The following is a 24,564-nucleotide window of genomic DNA, read 5'->3' on the forward strand; positions in this document are numbered from 1 at the left end:
TGTCAGTTTAACTTCATACACATACACACCATCATTGCGTACATAAACAATTAGAGTTGCAATTCTCTGTGACAAGTAGAACAGCCACCAGAGAGCATTGGTGTTGTTTGTGTTTAGTAGTGTCATCAAGCCTGGTAGGGAGACATGAACAACATCTAATATTCAGTGATCACTGTTACCATGGATATGCTGTGTACTTTCGTGGGACAGCATTATCAGCATCTGATAGAATTTTAAAGGGGCCTAGTTGTTGGTCTCTATTTGGCCACCTGGTTGAATTACTCAATTAACAGATTTCTGGGGCATTCATATGTGACAGTGACCCAATATTGGACAACACGTGAATGTGAGAGCAGGCATACTCAGTGGTATGGTTCCTGTTGACCACATCTGGCCATCTCAGGGGAGATTTGTCATATTGTGCATCAAGCACATTGTAACTCCTTCACATTTGTAACCTGCCACCTGAGAATTAGTAATCAAGTCTGTGCAATATTCTGTGTCATCCTGCTCCACTGGTTGGAGAGTGGTAGCAGCAGGACTGGGAATTACCATCCCATGTGTAGGCTGCCATTAACACCACAGCACAAACTGCTATGTTTGTATTCATCCCATAACCAGGAAGCATGGACTACTGTTGAATGGTGTTGCGAAGTGCTCAGCAATGAATCATTATTCAGCACTACCATGAATGACCACTGTCAGTGAGTATGGTGGTGACATGGGTATCAGTACCATTCTTCCAATGCTTTGGAGAGGCAACAAGGTGTTTCTTCTGGTGCCTTAAGGTGTGGAGCCATTAGGTAGTGACTGAGGGAATTCTGACAGCATAATGTTATGCCATGAACTTCCTGCATCCTCATATGTTGCCTCTATTATGACAGTATCATAGCACCATTTCACAACAGGACAGTGCACATCCACACATAACAAGTGTCTCAATGAAGTGTCTATGTAATATTTAGGTACACAGATAAGATCATGACATCTGTTCCCAACAGAACATGGGGGGGATGTCAACTCCATCCCAAAATCAGTATTAAGGACCAGTTACAACAGCTACGGGCAGCACGCCTCAGGAGAGGATACAATAGCTTTATGCCTCCTTCCCAACTGAATCAGAACATGCAATCACACCAGAGGGAGGGGGTGCAATGTTGTACTGATGAATGGGTTAATACTACCAATTTCTTTGTAAATTTGAGTTAATTTTGTAATCACTGCAATAAAATCACAACCATCTCAACCCATGAAGTTTCGTTTTGTTTACTCTTCCCATTAGGGTGCTTCACGTTTTGGTCAAGCACTGTAGTTCAATACAGAAATTGTCACAACATCTTGAAACTTCTGCAATTTTTGGATTACGTAAGAAAAATATCAACAGTCTAAATTACAATTTAGACACTTACTATTTATTCATAAATATAGCTGAACCAAAAAAACCTGTTACAGAGAAAATAAGAACACAGAATAAATTAAAATACTTTATATGTGATTTTATGCAATTACTGAATTACTAAATTAATTCTTAAATTAATATTTTCTTAATTGCAGAACTGAAAAAGCTGATTTATATAAAATAAAGTGCCAAGCCCTACACAGGCAACTACTGCTACTTACAAGAGCTGCAGCTGATGCTGATAGGCAAGACTGTTTATCTGTAGCAAGCTGCGTCGTGCATTCAAACTGCCAAACATAAGAAATTAACACAAGAAAAATAGTTTTCATTCTCAGTTATGCATTTACTTAAGTAATAAAAATATAGGATGCAGTGTGTGTCATAACAAATTAGTGCATACTCATGTTAAGCGTATGTACAACTACAAATTCTAATAAGATGGTAATAAAATTTCATTTATTATTCATTCAAAAATAATATGAAAATGTATTTGGAGATGGTTGTCTTTTTCAATGGTTGTGTTTTGAGAATCACTCTAAGGCATGCATCAGTTTGAAGAACATTACTCCTAATGTGGCCTCACACTGCACTATATCTACAAATGTAGTGCTGCAAAGAATACCATACAATACTTGTTGCAGTTTTATTCAGGTTCTAGCATCTTTCACTTGGAGATGGTCTTAGAAAGAACCCATGCAAAAATTGTTAGGTTCCAAAGATAGCTATTTTCATTTAAAAGAAAACAGTTGTAATCAGGTATAGTCATTTGTAATGAAAAACTTTCAACACACATGTTCTTTCCTTTGAATCTTCACGCTGCTAGCTTTTCTTTGTTCCATAAATAAATAAATAAATGATGACCATAGTTCTCAAATTTTTATTAAATTTAGGTGGTAGATACAAACAGTTCAACTATCAGCAGTGCTATAGAACAAAATACACATTTAAATGTTATAAAAATTGCTACCAGTGTGGAACTATATTACAAAACTCAATGCAGAGTGTCACTGAGAATAGAACACATTCATCTACTTAAAATGTAAGCACTTTACTCAAATTACAATACCTACTTTATATACTGTTTTATTACTACCTTCTGAATAAAAATGTACCAAACCGCTTTTTGTGTGTGTCAAGGAGGGAGGAAAAGGGGTATGCTTCACATACTGACACTCATTTATATATGCTTTAGGTATAAGAAATAAATGCTTAATTTAATACTGTATCACTACACAGTATTATATATGCATTCATACAATTAGGCAGGAGCAGCAGAAAAACTTCATTCACTTGCAAGGAACCACTAGCTCACAGAACATTTCATTTTGTCAAAAGAACTTCAGCCATTAGTATAGAATACTACAGAGCTCTCAGTACATTTAACTTTTTTGTTACACATTTTAATAGTAAATGTTTGATTATAAGAACATTATGTAATGTGTGAATGACACAAACACGTTGACATCAGTGGACATTGTAATACAACTAGACTGACTGTATTTTTGCATCTACATATGAACACATTTTATTCACTTACGATAATCTCTGGTGAGTACTTGGCATGTGATATAAAAGATACACTTATTATGGATTGTGATGTAACCCAGATCCTTGACACCTTAGCAACAATATACAGGGTGGAGAAAAACTGTGTCACAAACTTTTAACTCTGGATAGCGGATGCCAGTAGGAACCAAAATTACTAATCTTGTGTAGGTCGACAGCACACCACTTTTAAACTACGGAAACTTTGTGCCACGCACTCCAATTAGCCATGGGATTGCCCTGTTGCCGTTTGTCAGTTGACGGGCAGTGTTACAGTTGTTGGTTCACACAAAAACATCCCTCACACCATCAATGCCCCAACGTGATACACACAAGTGTCGATAAGATTTTGCTGTTTGTCTCCATCTCACCTCCTTTAAGCAAACAATGTGCTAGCTACAAAAAAGGCCCTTTCCAGGGCCGACACAATTTGTAAAAGACTTTCTGCATGTGAACTAACAGCTGTTGACGGATTTGTTCACAATACGCACTACCACCGAGCATGCAGGCCGCCTTGGATACATCGCGATCTACAGCAGGCAAAGCATTCACCGTCAAGCGTTGTCCAGAGCATCTAACCAATTGGAGCACATGGTGCCAAGTTTCCATAGTTTAGAAATTGTGCACTGTCGACCTACAAAACATAAGTAATTTCAGTTCCTACTGGCATCAGCTATCCAGGATTAAAATTTTGCGACACTGTTTTTCTCCACCCTGTATAATTATACTCTAAAGCCTCCTTTCTTTTTCTTTCTCTAGCACACATTTCTTGAAAAAAAGGTGTAATAGTCACAAAAAGTAATGTCCATTCTACCGATTAAAATTCTTTTTAGTGACAGCTGTCTATTTCTCCTTCACAATCTGCTCTACAGTAATTGCAGCCATAGGTACTACCCCATTGTTGTATAGTTTACCAGTGTAAACTGGTTAGAAGGAAGAGGAATTAGCACAGGGTTAAAAAAGTTAGCAGGTACAGAAGAAAGCAATTATTGAAGTAAAACTGGTACTTTTATTTCAGAAAAATGATTCCAAAATGAAGTACAGTGTAATAAAGTTGGAAAAGGTCAGCTCTTTCTCAAGCTGCAGCAGACATAGATGTGAAAAAGGACAACAGAAACTACAGCTTTCAGAATGACAGAATCCTTTTTCCAGCAAGAGAAAAAAAGAACTGGAGAAAGTAGAGCTATTTTGTGAGAGTGTAAGTCATCATAGATCAAGATACAGTAGGACAGAGTAAGTTTCAGACATTTTTATTAATGTACAATTTTGCTACTGCCATATGCGTTGATGTTTTATTTAGAGATAATGTCCTCTGCCCTATAAATACATTCTATGTTGACAAACAGGGTCAGTAATACTGTTACATCTACATGGATACTCTGCAAATCACATTTAAGTGCCTGGCAGAGGGTTCATTGGACCACCTTCGGACTAATTCTCAATTATTCCAACCTCATAGAATGCGCCGAAAAAACGAAAGCCTATATCTTTCCATGCAAGCTCTGATTTCCCTTATTTTATAATGATGGTCATTTCTCCCTATGTAGGTTGATACCAACAAAATATTTTTGCATCTGGAGGAGAAAGTTGGTGAGAAGATTCTGCCACAATGAAATATGCCAAATCCTGTATCGTGTCTGTGATACTCTCTCCCCTATTTCTCAATAATACAAAACATGCAGCTCTCTTTGAACTTTCTCAATGTAATGAAAGAACTCCAGGAATCATACACAGGCATCCATCATGTGTGGGCGTGTGTGTGTGGTGGGGGTGGGGGATCAGTTGGGGGGAGGGGGAGGGGGGGGAAGGGGGAAGAGAAAGAGAGAGAGAGAGAGAGAGATAGAGAGAGAGAGAGAGAGAGAGAGAGAGAGAGAGAGAGAGAGAGAGAGAGAGTATTGCAGCTGGAGTATCTACATCTACATCCATACTCTGCAAGCCACCTGACGATGTGTGGCGGAGGGTACCTTGAGTACCTCTATCGGTTCTCCTTCTATTCCACTCTTGTATTGTTCATGGAAAGAAAGGTTGTCAGTATGCCTCTGTGTGGGCTCTAATCTCTCTGATTTTATCCTCATGGTCTCTTTGCGAGATATACATAGGAGAGAGCAATATACTGCTTGACTCCTCGGTGAATGTATGTTCTCGAAACTTCAAAAAAAGCCCGTACCGAGTTACTGAGCGTCTCTCTTGCACAGTCTTCCACGGGAGTTTATCTATCATCTCCGTAACACTTTTGTGATTACTAAATGATCCTGTAATGAAGTGTGCTGCTCTCCGTTGGATCTTCTCTTTTTCTTCTATCGACCCTATCTGGTACGCATCCCACAACGGTGAGCAGTATTCAAGCAGCGGGTGGACAAGTGTACTGTAACCTACTTCCTTTATTTTCAGACTGCATTTCCTTAGGATTCTTCCAGTGAATCTCAGTCTGGCACCTGCTTTACCGACGATTAATTTTATATGGTCAATCCATTATAAATTGCTCCTAATGCCTACTCCCAGATAATTTATGGAATTAACTGTTTCCAGTTGCTGACCTACTATATTGTAGCTAAATGATACAGGATCTTTCTTTCTATGTATCTGCAGCACATTACATGTGTCTACATTGAGATTCGATTGCCATTCCATGTACCATGTGTCAATTCATTGCAGAACCTGCTGCATTTCAGTACAATTTTCTATTGTTACAACCTCTTGATATACTACAGCGACATCTGCAAAAAGCATCAGTGAACTTCTGATGTTATCCACAAGGTCATTTATATATACTGTGAATATCAATGGTCCTGCAACACTTCCCTGCAGCACACCTGAAATCATTCTTACTTCGGAAGACTTCTCTCCATTGAGAATGACATGCTGCATTCTGTTATTTAGGAACTCTTCAATCCAATCACACAATTTGTCTGATAGTCCATATGCTCTTACTTTTTTCATTAAACGACTGTGGGGAACTGTATCAAATGCCTTGTGGAAGTCAAGAAACACGGCATCTACCTGGGGACCCGTGTCTATGGCCCTCTGAGTCTCACGGACGAATAGCGCGAGCTGGGTTTCACACAATCATCTTTTTCTAAACCTATGCTGATACCTAGAGAGTAGATTTCTAGTCTCCAGAAAAGTCATTATACTCAAACATAATATGTGTTCCAAAATTCTACAACTGATCGACATTAAGAGATATAGGTCTATAGTTTTGCACATCTGTTCGACATCCTTCTTGAAAATGGGGATGACCTCTACCCTTTTGCAATATTTTGGAATGCTACGCTCTTCTAGAGACCTATGGTACACCGCTGTAAGAAGGGGAGGCAAGTTCCTTCGCGTACTCTGTGTAAAATCAAACTGGTATCCCATCAGGTCCAGTGGCCTTTCCTCTTCTGAGCGATTTTAATTGTCTATCCCTCTGTCATCTATTTAGAAGATGTTAAGTTCCATAGTGCTCAGAGCCAAGCCATCTATTTAGATATCTACCATTTTGTCATCTGTGTGACAATCTAGAGAAGGAACTACAGTGCAGTCTTCCACTGTGAAACAGCTTTGGAAAAAGACATTTAGTATTTCGGCCTTTAGTCTGTCATCCTCTGTTTCAGTACCATTTTGGTCACAGAGTGTCTGGACACTTTGTTTTGATCCACCTACTGCTTTAACATAAGACCAAAATTTCTTAGGACTTTCTGCCAAATCAGTACGTAGAACTTTACTTTCGAATTCATTGAACGCCTCTCGCATAGCCCTCCTCACACAACATTTCGCTTCAGGTAATTTTTGTTTGTCTTCAAGGCTTTGGCTATGTTTATGTTTACTGTGAAGTTCCCTTTGCTTCCATTGCAGTTTTCTAACTCGGTTGTTGTACCACGGTGGCTCTTTTCCATCTCTTATGATCTTGCTTGGTACATACTCATCTAATGCATATTGTACACTATCTGTACTTGAGATAAAACTTTTGTGTTGAGCCATCAAGTACTCTGAAATCTGCTTTTTGTCACTTTTGCTAAACAGAAATAACTTCCTACATTTTTTAAATATTTCTATTTACAGCTGAAATCACCGATGCTGTAACCACTTTATGATAACTGATTACCTGTTCTACGTTAACTTTTTCAAATAGTTCAAGACTGTTTGTCACCAGAAGGTCTAATAAGTTATCGCCATCAGTCGGTTCTCTGTTTAACTGCTCAAGATAGTTTTCAGATAATACACTTTAAAAAATTACACTGTATTCTTTGTCCCTGCCACTTGTTATAAAAGTTTGAGTCTCCCAGTCTATATGTGGTAAATTAAAATCTCCACCCAAAACTGTAACATGGTCAGGAAATCTACTCAAAATATTTTCCAAATTTTACTTCAGGTGTTCTGCCACAACAGCTGCTGAGTCAGGGGGCCTATAGAGACATCCAATTACCATGTTTGAGCCTGATTTAACCATGACCTTCACCCAAATTATGGGAGGAGCAGAGAGGAAACGAGATTAAATGGAAACTGCTTTGGTTCAGAGAGAGTGTGGCATGATGAGAGAGACAGGGGAAAATAAAACAATATGAAGATGGATGAGACACAAGAGAAAGATGAAGTAGACCAAGACAACGGAGATAAAGTGAAGAAGTAGAATAAAAGGGCAAGGTAATGGCAAGGGAGATATCAGTGTAAACTGGTTACATGAAGGGGAATTAGCACCAGGTTAAAAAGCTAAGAGGTAGGGAGAAGCAACAAGTTGAGGGGATGCAAAAGATACGGGAAAGAGACTAGGCTTTGAAAGAGACAAAGAGAGAGAGTGGAGGGAAGATAGTGGGAGTGATGGACAATCACAGAAAAATAAATATAAGACAAAAATAATAATAAGAATTATGTACATCAAAATAAAAGTATTGTGAAAGAGAATTAAGGACACACAAGCAAGGATTCTTTTTTTTTTGTGGGGAAGGGATAGGTGAGGTTAGGAAGATGTATTATATTTTAACAAATCAGAGTCAGACGTGTTAAGCAGTCCAGTTAAAATCTGGATCTGGAGTAAAACAGTTATAATTACTTTGTTTTACTGTGATTTTTTCACATTTTTACATCATTTTCCTAATTAGGAAAGGCACTTTGGGATAAAGTTTTTTTTAAATACTCAGTAATTCGAAGGCCTGTGTAACATTGCTTACAGTATCATCTTTTTTCATGATCCATATGGCAGCTTCTGCTTGTAAAGAAATTAGGCAAGCTTGTTTACACTTGCAAATATATCTGCAGGATGTGTATCTTTATATCATTTCATTCAACTCCTCCTCCTGGTATCAACCGCTTTGCTACTCAATCACCAAAAAAGTGCTACTGCAATGATTTTTAAACTTATTAGTGCTGTGGATAACTTACAAATACTCTCTCTCTCTCTCTCTCTCTCTCTCTCTCTCTCTCTCTCTCTCTCTCACACACACACACACACACACACACACACACACACACACACACACACACTGTTGTGACTCGCCGATCATTCAAAGCACCGCCGTGCAATTATGCGTGTCCTCTACATGCGGCACTGTCTGCCAGCCATACAGCAGCTGCGCCACCTAAGTGGCCAGCCGAGCAGCGGCCGCTAGATTGGGACTCAGTGCTCATTCGAATGTTAACGCGTGCACATGTCTTGCTTGTCAACTTAATCTGTGATTTATATGTGTTGTGTTGTTCTGAAATATATGTGTTCAACTTGACGTTATAACAATTGGCGACAAAGTAGTGGATTTTTCCTTTTCACCGTTGACCCACAGGTTTCCATGGTTACTGTCGAGCAACTACTGCAAAGTCTCCTGGAACAGCAAATGCTTCTAACAGTGGCGATTCGCGATTTCATCATGGCGTCAAATGCGGGGCGTTTCTCGTCATTGGCTATACTTCCTTTTCCTCCTTAAGATGAGATGGTGGAAGACTGGTCTGATTATGAAAAACGTCTTTGACAGCACTTCTTAGCATTTCATGTCACGGACGAAAAACCATGTAAGTCTCTGTTCCTTTCCTGGATTTCACCTCAAATGTATCGGTGGTTGTCACAATCGGCTCCTTTGAAGAATCCTGCATCTTTGTCCTTTGCTGAAATGTGCTCACTTCTGTCTGTCTATTTTCAAAAGCAAACGCATGTGGTAGCCTCTCGCATTGCCTTTCATCATTGTCAAAAACAGCCGCATCAATCCTATCGCGCTTGGGCTGCTGAACTTCACGGCCTCAGTCGGAAGTGTCAATTTGTTACTGACGTTCACAAAGAATCCTATGCCGATTCCATGGTATGGGATGTTATTATCCAGTCAGTGCTCAACAAAGAAGTTCGGCAATGTGCCCTTCAGTTGGCAAATCTGACTCTCGATGAAGTTCTCTCAATTGTGCAGTCATTTGAAATTTCTCGCGCCGCTGGGGCGCAAATCAAGGCATGGGATGATGTCAGGAAAATACAACCTCTGTGCACTGTTGACGACGCTGACGTGGCCGCAGTGCGCTCCCACGTGCAGCCTCGGCCTAACTGTAAACAACCCACTAAGAAACTGCAGCAAAACCCCCAGCAACCTTCTTCATGTCCACGGTGTTTTACGAAACATTCACGTGCGGATTGTCCCCAACGTTGGGCTGTGTGTCACAACTGCAAAAAGAAAGGTCATGTGTCTTCCGTTTGCAAATCCAACCGCATACATGATGTTCATGAACATGACATTGATTCTGATTCTGTGTTGTCTGTCAATTGCACTTCTTCCCTTTCAGGGAAGTTATTCCCAGCTGTCCAAATCCTTGGTCGAGATGTTCTCATGCAGGTGGATACCGGTTCTGCTGCCACTATAATTAATTCTCAGACGTATCTTCAGTTGGGTTCTCCACTCCTGTCACCTGTCACTCGGCAATTACAGACGTACAATAAACAGAAGGTTTCTCTCTTGGGGCAATTTAATACTGAGGTATCTTACAAATCCGTCGTTCGCACTGTTCCCATATTTGTGGCCGACCAGAATAATATGGAGAATCTTTTTGGTTTCGATGCCTTTCATGTTTTTGGGTTCTCCATAGATGACTTTGTCAATATCGTCTCTGACGCTATTCCTTATGCTCAACTGGATTCCTTATCAATGACATTTTCGTCCCTTTTTTCTACTGGGTTAGGCCGTGCAAACGACTTTGAAGCTCATATCATGCTCAAACCCACTGCTCGGCCTAAGTTTTTTTGGGCTCGGCCCATTCTTGTGGCCCTTCGTGATCGGGTAAAACGGGAGCTGGATTGTCTCACTACTTCAGTGGTCTTGCTTCCTGTCACTTCCAGTGAGTGGTCTTCTCCTGTCGTTGTTGTTGCTAAGCCAAACGGTGATATTCATCTCTGTGGAGATTTCAAAGCCACTGTAAATGCTCAATGCCTTATCAACACTTACCCTATGCCTCGACCTGAAGAACTGTTCACTAAACTTGCTGGAGGCCAGTATTTTTCTAAAATTTACCTGTCGGAAGCTTATCATCAACTTCCTCTCGAAGCTGCTTCCCGGCAGTTTCTGGTCCTTAACACGCCTTTCGGCCTCCATCAATACCAACGTTTGCCTTTCGGGGTTGCTAGTGCCCCTGCTCTCTTTCAGCGTTTCATGGAACAATTATTGCTCCCTGTCCCTGGGTGTATCAATTACATGGACGGCATTGCTGTCACTGGCTCCACCACTGAAGAACATCTTCAAAATCTCCGCACACTTTTTCATGTCTTACAGACTCCCGGTCTTAAGTGTAATCTTCAGAAATTATAATTTTGTTCAGGCATCTATCATGTACTTGGGGTTTCAACTCTCTCGGGATGGTATTCGTCCGCTTCAGCAAACTGTCACTGTGATCGATGCTCTTCCTTGCCCTACATCTGTGAAGGAACTGCAGGCCTTCTTGGGGAAAATAGCATACTATCACAAGTTATTACCGTCTGCTGCTTCGGTGGCTCAGAAGTTGCATTGCCTGCTGCATAAAAACGTGCCTTTTCACTGGTCCGCGTCATGTGATGTGGCTTTCCAGAAATTGAAGACTATGCTGAATCAAGCTCCGTGCCTGGCTACTTATCGACCAGGCCAACATCTTGTTCTTGCCACAGACGCCTCTCACTAAGGGGTTGGTGCAGTCCTTGCGCACTGTTTTTCTGACAATTCAGAACAACCCATTGCTTATGCCTCCAAAACGCTCAAGGATGGCCAACAAAAGTATTCTCAAATTGAAAATGAAGCTTTGGCCATTATTTATGCACTTCATAAGTTTGGTGTTTTTCTCTATGGCTCAAAATTTCATCTTGTTATAGATCACAAACCACTTGTTTCCTTGTTTCATCTATCAACGTCACTTCCCGACAAGGCTGCACACTGCCTCCAGCGTTGGGCTCTTTACTTGTCTCATTTCAATTATGAGATTCATTTCCCGCCAACGGCTCAACATGCAAATGCTGATGCTCTGTCTCGCCTTCCCATGGGTCCTGATCTAGCCTTCGATAGGGATGAACTTTTGTGTTTCCACCTGGATGTTGCCAAGCAGGGGGTTGTGGACGGGTTCCCCATCACTGGGGACAGGCTGGCGGCTGCTACAGGTTCTGACCCTACCCTCTCCCGGGTTTTACGCTGTATTCAGAAGGGTTGGCCAGTTCGCCCGTCCGCTAAGACTTCTGATCCATTGCGGAACTACTATGCTTTGCGCTACTGCCTCACGGCTAGGGACGGTATTATCCTCCTTTTCACTGACAATGCCTCGCCGCCTGTTGTGGTACCTGCGTCTATGCGTGCTTCAGTCTTGCGCCTCCTTCACCAAGGGCACTGGGGTGTGTCTCGCACAAAATCTCTGGTGCGCCGTCATGTGTACTGGCCTGGCACTGACTCTGAAATAGCACACATGGTCGCTGCCTGCGGCCCTTGTGCGTCACAGGCCGCTGCCCCAAAGTCATCTTTGTCACCATGGCCTTCGCCTGAGAAGCCCTGGGAGCGCATTCATGCTGATTTTGCAGGACCTTTTTTAGGTACTTATTGGCTCCTTGTAATTGATGCCTACTCTAACTTTCCTTTCATTGTCCGTTGCACATCGCCTACCACCGCGGCACCCACCAGTGCTCTCTCCCGCATTTTTTCTTTGGAAGGCCTCCCCTCTACTCTTGTTACTGATAATGGTCCACAATTTACCTCTTCTGAATTTGCGGATTTTTGTGCTCATCACAGCGTTATGCATGTCACGGCCCCGCCGTTCCATCCACAATGAAACGGTGAGGCTGAACGACTGGTCCGCACATTTAAGGCTCAGATGCGGAAACTTCTGACTTCTTCTGCTGCTAATGATGCGCTACTCCAGTTTCTGGCGTCTTACCATTTCACCCCCATGGGCGACCACAGCCCAGCTGAGTTCTTGCATGGCTGACAGCCCCACATGCTACTTCATCTTCTGCAGCCTTCCACCTCACGGCTGCAGGTGCCTTCACTTGGCTGGTTCACCGCCAACGACCTCGTCTGGGTACGGGTATATGGCAGGTGGCCAAAATGGAGCCCGGGCCACCGCCTGTATGAAATCCAGATGGACACGGGTGTTGCAGTGTATCGTTCGGACCAGCTTTGGCCTTGTGTGCCAGCAACGCCTGTTCTGAATGCCGCTACACCACCTTCGGCTCTACCTGACGCTCGGGATCTTGGCATCTCACAACGCAGCCCTCTCACCGTCATCGCAATGCCAGCACAAGAACAGATGCCACCAGGAGACGTGCCCATGCAGGAACCGGATGACCTTTCTCTATCAGAGCCAGTCTACTCGCCTTATCCTCCAACGGACGCCAACACATCGCCCATGTCTCCTGTTATATCAGCTGGACTTGCTGCCACAGGCAGATTGGTGCATGGGGCCCCAGCAGATTCAACCCCTACGTCCCCTGTCACCTTGACCTGTTATCATCGGGGACACTTCTGTCCATATGGGAAGCCTCCTCCTAGGGACTTTACAGTGAGTCAAACAACGCCTATGGACGTTAGCCATCTCCAGGACACCTCCATCAGGACCAATGCAACAATTTCTAACGGGGGAAAAGTGTTGTGACTCGCCGATCATTCAAAGCGCTGCCGCGCACTTATGCACATCCTCCATGTGCGGCACTGTCTGCCAGCCATGCAGCAGCTGCGCCACCTAAGCGGCCAGCTGAGCAGCGGCCGCTAGACTGGGACCCAATGCTCATTCGAATGTTAACGCGTGCACATGTCTTGCTTGTCAACTTACTCTGTGATTTATGTGTGTTGTGTCGTTCTGAAATATGTGTGTTCAACTTGACGTTATAACACACACACACACACACACACACACACACACACACACACACACACACACACACTCTACCATTTTAGAGTATTCTGTTGGATGAGATAATAGCTCATCAACTGGACTCCTCTGTCAACAATTGTTTTAGACAAACTGTAGTGTTGTACAACAAACCCAATTAACTAAAACTTGTGGATTAAGTAAATCACAAACACTTTTGCCTCTTCTATCTATAAGCTACAGCTGCAGTCAACTCTAAGGTTGGATTGAAAACTGGAGTACGAGCCACTCTTCTATTGGAGGCTGTATGCCTCTGCCTTCCTCTGAATTTTTTTGATAAATATACAAAAAACCAATGTAAGAGCCACACAGCATAATGACTATTTATGTTTGAACAATGAGATTTTATGATAGCTATACTGGCATGTAAGAAATTATGCAAATTCGACTGGAAGAGCGCATAACAAGTGATTGTGAGAATAGTAGGAGAACATAAGCATACAATATTATTCTACAAAAACCATAGCTGTAGGCTTATAACCTTGCATATATTTCTTACACAAACCTACTTTTTTATGTATAAAAAAGTAAACAACATAATGTATTTTCAGTTAATCTAAAGAACTGACGTACAGGATTGTCAGTTACATTGTGTTTAGTGTCATAGTACTTGTACAACAAAGAACCTGTGAGACATAACTAAAATGCAGCTGTTCACATGTTTAATGAGAAATGCTATATTATATTTAAAAAATTGTGTATCCTTAAGTAATGTGGAAATAATACAAACCAAATTGACAATTGTGATTATGCATCCTCCCAGTATTGGTGGTGGAACAAGTAACACCAAAATACGAACACAACATTAATCACATTTAGTCTCTCAAAACATATGCTACATACAGCTAGGACACTTTATTACAGAGCACCTTAAAAACAGAACTACATTACCAAATATGCAACAAAGCATAAAATCCACTGAGGGTACGTAAAAATATTTTTATGTAATAAAATAAAAATAGTAAGGGTGAACATAGGAAGATAAGGGCTGTAATGTATATAATTTATGTATCCAATACACCATTGGAAATACGAAAGAACCACTGGCAACTGGAAACCAGTTGTTCATTCAGTACTGTAGATGAATTACATGCCTGGTGCACATGGAGCTCTGACTCTTCCAGAATATGCAGTTCTTCCCTTTGGGTTCAGTATGGAGAATATTCAAACCTCCATTAGTAGGAGGCATAGAATATCTCTTCTGCATTATATTGCAGCAAAGGGCTGTGTCATTTTTATATGTGTGTTCCCTACATTTGTAGTAAAATCAATACTTGACTGTCCCATGTAAACAGTAAGAGGTATAGAATGTCTCTCCTGCAGTAAATGCCAGCCAAGAGCTGTGTTATTTTTGTATGTGTGGTCTCTACATTAGTAGCAAAATCCCTACCTGTCTGTCTCATGAAAATACAACCACAGTACCTCCATGTAATCCTATATACCTCCATTCACATAATTACATAAATATAACTCTAATTTTTTATGGGTGCAGAATCTGTATTTAAACCCTTGCTTTTTTAAAGTCATCTGTGATATTTCACAATATGTGCCGGAGAAGGAGATGGAAGCATAATTTAGTGTTGTATTTTGCTATGACAAGCCTACATTTGTTTTCTTTCCGAACACCACCTTCTCAACATCTCATATAAATTTTTCAGAATATCCATTAGGCAGCCCCACCTGCACAATTATATCTATTTCCTTATCCATATTCTCACTATTCGGATCTAACTTAGCTAACCTGTTAAACATCACACAGAAGTAAGTACATTTGTGTGCAAGTGGGTGACATGAATCATCACTGATGAAGATGTCAATACTTATAGGCTTGTGAAAAATGTCTGTAAGAAGTTTGGACCCTTTCCTTTTGGCTTTTAAGTCAAGAAAATTGAGATAGAAATCATTCTCTAATTCTACTGTAAACTGGATTTTTTTATGTACTTGGTTCAAAGACTGTGTAATACAATATATCTTCAGGTAATTCCCATGATACAAAATGTCATTAATGTACCTACGGTAGATGACAATATTGTGTTGTATTGTATGTTAACTGGGGACCTAGAAATGATGGAGAGGCTCTGTCCCCACCGCAGCCACAGTGGTCCACAATCCCATGATTACCACCGCAGTCCACTTCACCCCTCTGCCACCCTACACCGAACCCAGGGTTATTGTGTGGTTCGGCCCCTAGTGGACACCCCCCCCCCCCCCTTGCCCCCAGGGATGTCTCACATCAGACAAGTGTAACTCTTATGTTTCCATCATAGAGTAATGGTGGTGTACACATATGTGGAGAACTTGTTTGCGCAGCAATCGCCGACATAGAGTAGCTGAGGCGGAATAAGGGGAACCAGCCTGCATTTGCCGAGGCAGATGTAAAACCACCTAAAAACCATCCACAGACTGGCTGGTTCACTGGACCTCAACACAAGTCTGCCAGGCGGATTCATGCTGGGGACCAGGCATTCCTTCCCACTCTGGAAAGCTGTGTGTTAGACTGCTCAGCTAACCGGGCGGACCGATGATAATATTACTTTTCATTAGTGCATTATTTGTGAAAAAGATGTTCTCAAGATCACTTATAAAAATGTTGGCAAGAATACCTGACAAGCTACATTCTATATAAACCCATCCCTTTGGTATTAAACCTTGTTGTTAAATGTGAAATATGTGAAGGACAGGGTAAGAAACATGAGCTCAATCAGCTCATAAGCTTCACCAATGCTTAGGTTTTTATACTGCAAAAAATGTTTTCATATCATTCCCAAAGTTTCATCTACAGGAATATTTGTGTATAAGTTAGCTATACAAAATGAGGCAAGCACTGCATCCTTTGGTACATGGGCTTGCTAAGGGATGTAACTAGGCGGGTATTCTTGCAACCGTTTTTATGAATGATCTTAAGAACACCTTTTTCACAAATAATGGACTTAAAAGCCAAAATGAAATGATCACAGCTTCTTACAGACATTTTGTTAACTGCCTGCACACACACACACACACACACACACACGTCATTATTTCCATGTGATGTTTAACAGGTTACCTTAGTTAGACCAGAGTAGTGAGAATACGAATAAGGAAACTGATACAATTGTGCAGGTGGGGATGGTTAATCAATACACTGAAAAATTTATACGAGATGTTGGGAAGGAGGTGTTCAGCAAGGAAATACCTAGGCTCCTAGGCTTGTTGTAGCAAAGGGCAATACTAAATATGCTTCCATCTCCTTCTTGGCACATACTGTAAAAATATCACACATCCCTTTAAAAAAGAAAGGGTTCAAATCAGATTCTAAAATTAGGGTTATATTTATGTAATTATGTGAATGGAGGCATACAGGATTACATGTGGGTCCTGTGATTATATTTATGGAGGACAGACAGGTAGGGATTTTGCTACCAATTTAGGGACCACACATATAAAAATAACATGGCACTTGCCTCCCATTTATAGCAGGAGGTAGATTCTATGCCTCTGACAGAGGTTCGAATGATCTACATGTTGAACCCAAAGGGCAGAACTGCTTTTTCTAGAAGAGTCAGAAATCCACTTGCACCAATCACATTATTAATCTACAGTACTGAATCAATAACTGGATGCCAGTCACCAGTAGTTCTTTAATATTTTCAATGATGCATTGGATATGTAAATTATATACATTACAGCCCTTATCTTCCTATCTTCACCCTTACTACTTTCATTTTGTTGTTGTTGTTGTTGTTGTTGTGGCCTTCAGTCCTGAGACTGGTTTGATGCAGCTCTCCATGCTACTCTATCCTGTGCAAGCTTCTTCATCTCCCAGTACCTTCTGCAACCTACATCCTTCTTAATCTGCTTACTGTATTCATCGCTTGGTCTCCCTCTACAATTTTTACCCTCCAAGCTGCCCTCCAATACTAAATTGGTGATTCCTTGATGCCTCAGAACATGTCCTACCAACCGATCCCTTCTTCTAGTCAAGTTGTGCCACAAACTTCTCTTCTCCCCAATCCTATTCAATACTTCCTCATCAGTTATGTGATCTATCCATCTAATCTTCAGCATTCCACTGTAGCACAACATTTTGAAAGCTTCTATTCTCTTCTCGTCCAAACTATTTCTCGTCCATGTTTCACTTCCATACATGGCTACACTCCATACAAATACTTTCAGAAATGACTTCCTGACACTTAAATCTATACTCGATGTTAACAAATTTCTCTTCTTCAGAAATGCTTTCCTTGCCATTGCCAGTCTACATTTTATATCCTCTCTAATTTGATCATCATCAGTTATTTTGCTCCCCAAATAGCAAAACTCCTTTACTACTTTAAGTGTCTCATTTCCTAATCTAATTCCCTCAACATCACCCGACTTCATTCGACTACATTCCATTATCCTCGTTTTGCTTTTGTTGATGTTCATCTTATATCCTCCTTTCAAGACCCTATCCATTCCGTTCAACTGCTCTTCCAAGTCCTTTGCTGTCGCTGACAGAATTACAATGTCATCGGCGAACCTCAAAGTTTTTATTTCTTCTCCATGGATTTTAATACCTACTTCAAATTTTTCTTTTGTTTCCTTCACTGCTTGCTCAATATACAGATTGAATAACATTGGGGAGAGACTACAACCCTGTCTCACTCCCTTCCCAACCACTGCTTCCCTTTCATGTCCCTCGACTCTTATAACTGCCATCTGGTTTCTGTACAAATTGTAAACAGCCTTTCGCTCCCTGTATTTTATCCCTGCCACCTTCAGAATTTGAAAGAGCGTATTCCAGTCAACATTGTCAAAAGCTTTCTCTATGTCTACAAATGCTAGAAACGTAGGTTTGCTGTTCCTTAATCTAGCTTCTAAGATACGTTGTAGGGTCAGTATTGCCTCACGTGTTCCAATATTTCTACGGAAACCAAATTGATCTTCCCCGTACATAAAATTATTCTTACTTACCCTTAGTGGATTTTATGCTTTGTTGCATATTTGGTAATGTAGTTCTGTTTTTAAGGTGCTCTGTAATAAAGTGTCCTAGCTGTATGTAGCATATGTTTCAGTGACTAAATGTGATTTAATGCTGTTTTTCATATTTTAGTGTTACTTGTTCCACCATCATCACTGGGAGGATGCATAATCACAATTGTCAATTGCGTTTTTATTATTTTTACATTACTTAAGGATACACAATTTTTTAAATATTTTATAGCATTTCTCATTAATCATGTTTTTACTATGAAGAACTGGCTTTGTTCATGACTATCAAGATGTACTGATTACTATGCGAACAGCTACATTTTAGTTATGTCTCACAGGTTCTTTGTTGTAGAAGTACTATGACACTAAACACAATGTAATTGACAATCCTGTATGTCAGTTCTTTAGATTGACTGAAAATATATTATGTGGTTTACTTTTTTATACATAAAAAAATTGGTTTGTGTAAGAAATGTATGCAAGGTTATAAGACTAGATCTATGGTTTTTTGTAGGATAATAAGTATTGTATGCTTATGTTCTCCTACTATTCCCACAATCACTTGTTATGCACTCTTCCAATCCAATTTACATAATTTCTTACATGCCAGTATAGCTATCATAAAATCTCATTGTTCAAACACAAATAGTCATTATATTGTGTGACTCTTACATTGGTTTTTTTGTATATTTATAAAAAAATTCTAATTTTCTATCATGTCATTCATATATGAATGTTAATTGTATTCAGTTCAAAATGTATATATTTTAAATTTTATTTAAGGTTCCATCAGTTTAAATAACAGATTGCACTTTGCTTTTCTGTTTGATGCTGAGGCAAGCTAGTGCCTTCCATCAGCAGCTTTTGCTACATGGTGATGTCCTCCTGCTTGCACTGCCAGTCTGCCTCTGACAGTTATGTTTTCGACATGCAGTTTCAGTTCATCTGAACAATATGATTTATTTGGTTTGTGTTAATTTTGTTGTAATAAATGTTTGTTCTTGTTCATACAGCATGTCACCACTGTTAATTTTTTATTCACAACAATGTATCCTCTATTTTCAGAAAATCTGATGATGGTAAGCCCAAAACACATTATATTAAAGTCATTCATTGATCTACTGATTAAATTTCACTGCATAACGCATCCAGCACATGTTCAGTACTGTTGAACTTATGCACTATGGTTGCATGCTACATGACTTTCTTTCGCACCTTCAGTTAGTTAGAATAAGCGTATTAATTCCAGAATGAGATTTTCACTCTGCAGTGGAGTGTGCACTGATATGAAACTTCCTGGCAGATTAAAACTGTGTGCAGGACCAAGACTCGAACTTGGGACCTTTGCCTTTCGCGGGCAAGTGCTCTACCAACTGAGCTACCAAAGCACGACTCACAGCCTGTCCTCACAGCTTCACTTCTGCCATAATCTCATCTCCTACCTTCCAAACTTTACAGAAGCTCTCCCGCAAACCCTGCAGAACTAGCACTCCTGAAAGAAAGGATATTGCGGAGACATGGCTTAGCCACAGCCTGGGGGAAGGTAGGAATCAAGATACTGGCAGAAGTAAAGCTGTGAGGACAGGACGTGAGTAGTGCTTGGGTAGCTCAGTTGGTAGAGCACTTGCCCGTGAAGGCAAAGGTCCCGAGTTCGAGTCTTGGTCCGGCACACAGTTTTAATCTGCCAGGAAGTTTCAAGCCTATTAATTGTTCTCTCAACCTTCAAATATAAAATATTTGTATAAAATGTGCCGAGTAAATAAGTTGGAATGCAAAAATATATGTTCTTAGGATTTAGGGTTAAAATGTAGTGAAGATATAGTCTTGGGCCTGAAAATATGGTTAGTCTTCTAACAACTGTGCTGTATATTTACTGACTGAGTCTATATGAAAGAGGCATTCCCGGTGCAAACAAATGAAATTGAAATCCTACCCACCTCACCGTCTGAAATTAAGAAAATAATAAATTCACTTAAGAATAAAAACTCACATGGAACTGATGGTATCTCCAATAGAATACTAAAATCTTGTCCACACCTGATAAGTCTTAGCCACATATGTAATAGCTCATTGAATCAGGGAATATTTCCTGACAGATTGAAATATGCCATAGTTAAACCCTTGTATAAAAAAGGTGACAAGACAGACGTCAACAATTATCGTCCTATTTCTCTTCTGACATCCTTCTCAAAAGTGTTTGAAAAAGTAATGTACACAAGAGTAACTTTACACATCAGTGGGAATAACGTTTTAACAAAATGTCAGTTCGGTTTTCAGAAAGGTGTTTCAACAGATAGTGCTATACATGCTTTCACTGATCAAATTTTAAATGCTCTGGATAGTAGAACATCACCAATTGGGATTTTCTGTGATCTCTCTAAGGCTTTTGATTGTGTGGATCATGAAATCCTCTTAGATAAGCTGAAGTACTATGGAATGAATGGTTCAGTACACAGATGGTTCACTTCATATTTAACTGGTAGAATGCAGAAGGTTGAAACAGTAAACCCACATAGTACACAAAGGGCATCAGATTATTCAGACTGGGGATGTATCAAGAGTGGGGTACCACAGGGTTCTGTCTTGGGGTCTTTATTGTTTTTAATATATGTTAATGACTTGCCTAATTATATTCATGAAGATGCAAACTTGGTTCTCTTTGCAGATGACACAAGTATTGTAATCAAGCCTAAAAAGCAAGAATAAGCTGAGGAAAATGCAAATAATGTTTTTCAAAGAGTTATTAGGTGGTTTTCCGCAAATGGACTTTCATTGAACTTTGAAAAGACACTGTACATACAGTTCAGTACAGGGAAAGGCATAACACCGGAAATAAATATAGAGTGTGGGGGAAAATCTTTAGCTAAAGCAGATTGTTCAAAATTTCTGGGTGTCTCTATTGATCAGAATTTAAACTGGAAGACACACATTGACAATCTACTGAAACGATTGAGCTCAGCTACCTATGCTATTAGAGTCATTGCAAATTTTGGAGACAAGCACATCAGTAAGTTAGCTTACCATGCATATTTTCATTCATTGCTTTCTTACGGAATCATCTTTTGGGGCAATTCATCACTAAGAAATAACGTATTTATTGCACAAAAACGTGTTATCAGAATAATGTCTGGGGCTCATCCAAGATCATCTTGTAGACAATTATTTAAAGAATTAGGGATATTGCCAGTAGCTTCACAATATATATACAGCCTAATGAAATTTGTTGTTAGTAACCCAGATCACTTCAGAATTAATAGCACAGTCCACAGCTACAATACTAGGAGACAGGGTGACCTTCACTACCGTTCATTGAATTTGACATTGGCACAAAAGGGGGTGAATTATACTGCCACAAAGATTTTTGGTCACTTGCCAAACAATATCAAAAGTCTGACAGACAACCAATCGGCATTCAAAAGTAAGTTAAGGGAATTCCTGAATGACAACTCCTTCTACTCCATAGATGAATTTTTAGACATAGGCTAAAGAAATACAGTAAGTATTAACAATTGTACCGTATATAAGACTAACAAAGATTATTTGGGATAAATGAATCTTTTGTACTTTGACACGTTCCACATCATTACAAAAGAATCGTGTTCATGATCCATGGAACAAGTAATATAACTAACTAACTAACTAACTAACTGTCCGCCACATGATTTACCAGTACACTAATTTCTTAGTCATTACCATTATCCATCTGACACCCTCTGGTGAATACAGGCATCCTCCAGACATTAGCATATATTAAGGTCTTCAGCCCCTCACATCCACATTGTCCTACATGCAATCTAATTTCATTTACCAAATTTCAATTAGATCATCATCTTGAACTCTTTGAAGGGGTTGAAGTTTTGCAATGAGCTTCCTGGGCCCATTTACTATCCATATCCAGATCCTATAAACCTTCATTTCATTCTTATTACAGGTATAAGTATATCTTCCACTCCAGTTACTTTCCTAACACATTTGTTTCTTCTCCTGTCTCTCCTAGTAATCCCAGCATAAACTACTCCAGTGCCAGTTTGGCAACCCTCAGTTTTTTAGCGTTTTTCATGCTGAAAATGTATGCCTCACTGCCATCAGAAAGAATTCATTAATATACACAGATGGTTAACTCTTTACTTCAGACACATCAGAAGTTCGGTTTTCAAAACATATTTATTTTACCGCAGATACACCAGACAGTTTTTACTCTTTTGTTTATTTCTTCTGCAGTCTAGCTGCCCAAATTACAAAAATCCAACACCTATCTCTGTGACTTCTTTGTTAATTTGCCCAATATCTATTTGAAGCTGCAGCATTACTTTATATATTAAAATAGGTTGAACCAATACCTTTTCTTACAAGGTCTGTTGAAATTGAGTCAAAACCTCTTTTAAGAAAAATGTTTCCTCAGCAGTGAAGTTATCTTCATTCACTGCACCATTCTACAAGTTCATTCATGATTTTCAAAAGGTCCATATTGTTATATCCGCTTCTAAAGCCAGTTAGATCCTTCAATTGAATAGAATCTGGTATTTCTTCTGTTCACTTGTTGTATATCTTATACAATAAGAAGTGCTTTGAAAAAATATGTAAATAGTGTTAAGCAAACCATTTTATTTCTAATTTAATCATTTTGTTAATCTATGACATATTCAGAAGAATGTATTATTGTGCTATGTATCAAGAATTGTAACCAGTTTTTATACATATGAAATTAATCATTTGATGGTGAATAAAGTATTACTATTATTATTATTATTGTTATTACTATTATTACTGAGAGGAAGCTGATACTTCTGTACCTTTTATGTACTGACATCCTTTCTTGTGGAGTGGAACATTTATAGCATTGTTTCAGTTTTGGAAAGCAGTCCTTTCTTAAGAGATTCTGTAAGTAATTACGTAACATTTATATCACTATCTCTACAACTTTAAACATTTTTTATTGCAACACCATCACCTCCACACTCATTTTCTTTGTTTTTGTGCCTGAAATGGTTTTATATGCCTCAACAGACATTATTTCCAGAATGTTGTTATTTTAATTATTGATTATCTGTATTTTTGATTCATCTCTTGAGCTGCACAAACATTTTTAAACTATCTGCTATTTCATATGATGAAATATGATGTTTATCCAACATACATTTTGTGGTGTCACCGCCAGACACCACACTTGCTAGGTGGTAGCCTTTAAATCGGCCGCGGTCCTGTAGTACATGTTGGTCCTGCATGTCGCCACTATCAGTGATTGCAGACCGAGTGCCGCCACACGGCAGGTCTAGAGACACTTCCTAGCACTCGCCCCAGTTGTACAGCCGACTTTGCTAGTGATGGTTCACTGACTTCTACGCTCTCATTTTCCAAGACGATAGTTAGCATAGCCTTCAGCTACTTTATTTGCAATGACCTAGCAAGGCGCCATTGTACGTTACTATTGATATTGTGAAATATGTACCATCCAGACCGACGTTCATCATTAATGGATTAAAGTTAAGTATTCCACTGGCTACGTCTGTTGTTTCTAAATTCTAATTTCCTGGTCCTGTTCCAGACCTCACGCCAGCCTGCGTGAGCCAAAACGCGTGCCTTTCGGCCTCCTCTAGGAACACGGTGTTGGCTCTCCTGCCAACCACAACACATTTCTACATTTTTTACTCTCATATTCTTATATTTTCAATTGTTTTAATTATAATATTTTCATTGTGTCATTTCACATCCACCTGAAAACAATTCCAAATGGATGCCTTTGGTCCAGTATATTCTGTCATATTTGTATTATCATTTGCTTGAAACTCTGAGTATCTCATTAATAGATGCCCTGTTAAATTTGAGATGTTTTTTCATTTACTTTTTTTGTGCCCACATAATTTTTGGTTGTTAGCTCTAGCTATTTTTCACCTTACAAGATGCTTAACTTTTTGTTTAATGTAATCTGGTATACCTTCTCAATCATAAATGAATTCCAATAATCTATGTTTCAGTTTTGCTTTCCATCATTATCACATTGCTCAACTGAGTATTTCCATGGATGATTGCACAAATGGACAAAAGAGGTAAGTTGTGGATTCAACAGCATGCGATACTGATGGACAGTTTCTTTAACATTATATTATACAATGTGGAAAATGCACTCTAATGTAAAATACAAGAATGCTATAAATAAATTTCATACTAGAAAAGTCTATGGTATTAAATTTTACAGAAAGTTTAACACATGACATTTCCATACATTAACAGGTCTAAGGTCCAGAAATACTGCCTAGTTTACATTAATAAATACTGTCAAAAAACACATTTTTGTCTACATTAAAATATGTATTTGGAAAGAGGTGATACTGAAAAAATCTGAT

General features: G+C 39.6%; 1 protein-coding gene across 2 annotated transcripts in view; it reads right to left on the bottom strand.

Annotated features, from left to right (window-relative positions):
* LOC126299198 (uncharacterized) overlaps positions 1-24,564 on the bottom strand; it is a 256,140-nt gene that overhangs the window by 79,064 nt on the left and 152,512 nt on the right. Inside the window, exon 6 of one of the 2 annotated variants that reach the window (XM_049990979.1) lies at positions 1,621-1,686. The exons of the other annotated variant lie outside the window; for it this stretch is intronic. Within the exon in view, the coding sequence (XP_049846936.1) occupies positions 1,621-1,686 (66 nt within the window). The remainder of the gene's footprint in view (positions 1-1,620; positions 1,687-24,564) is intronic. 2 annotated transcript variants of the gene reach the window in all.

This window comes from Schistocerca gregaria, chromosome X (genome assembly GCF_023897955.1).
Source record: "Schistocerca gregaria isolate iqSchGreg1 chromosome X, iqSchGreg1.2, whole genome shotgun sequence".
In the NCBI taxonomy this organism is placed as follows: Eukaryota; Metazoa; Arthropoda; class Insecta; order Orthoptera; family Acrididae; genus Schistocerca; species Schistocerca gregaria.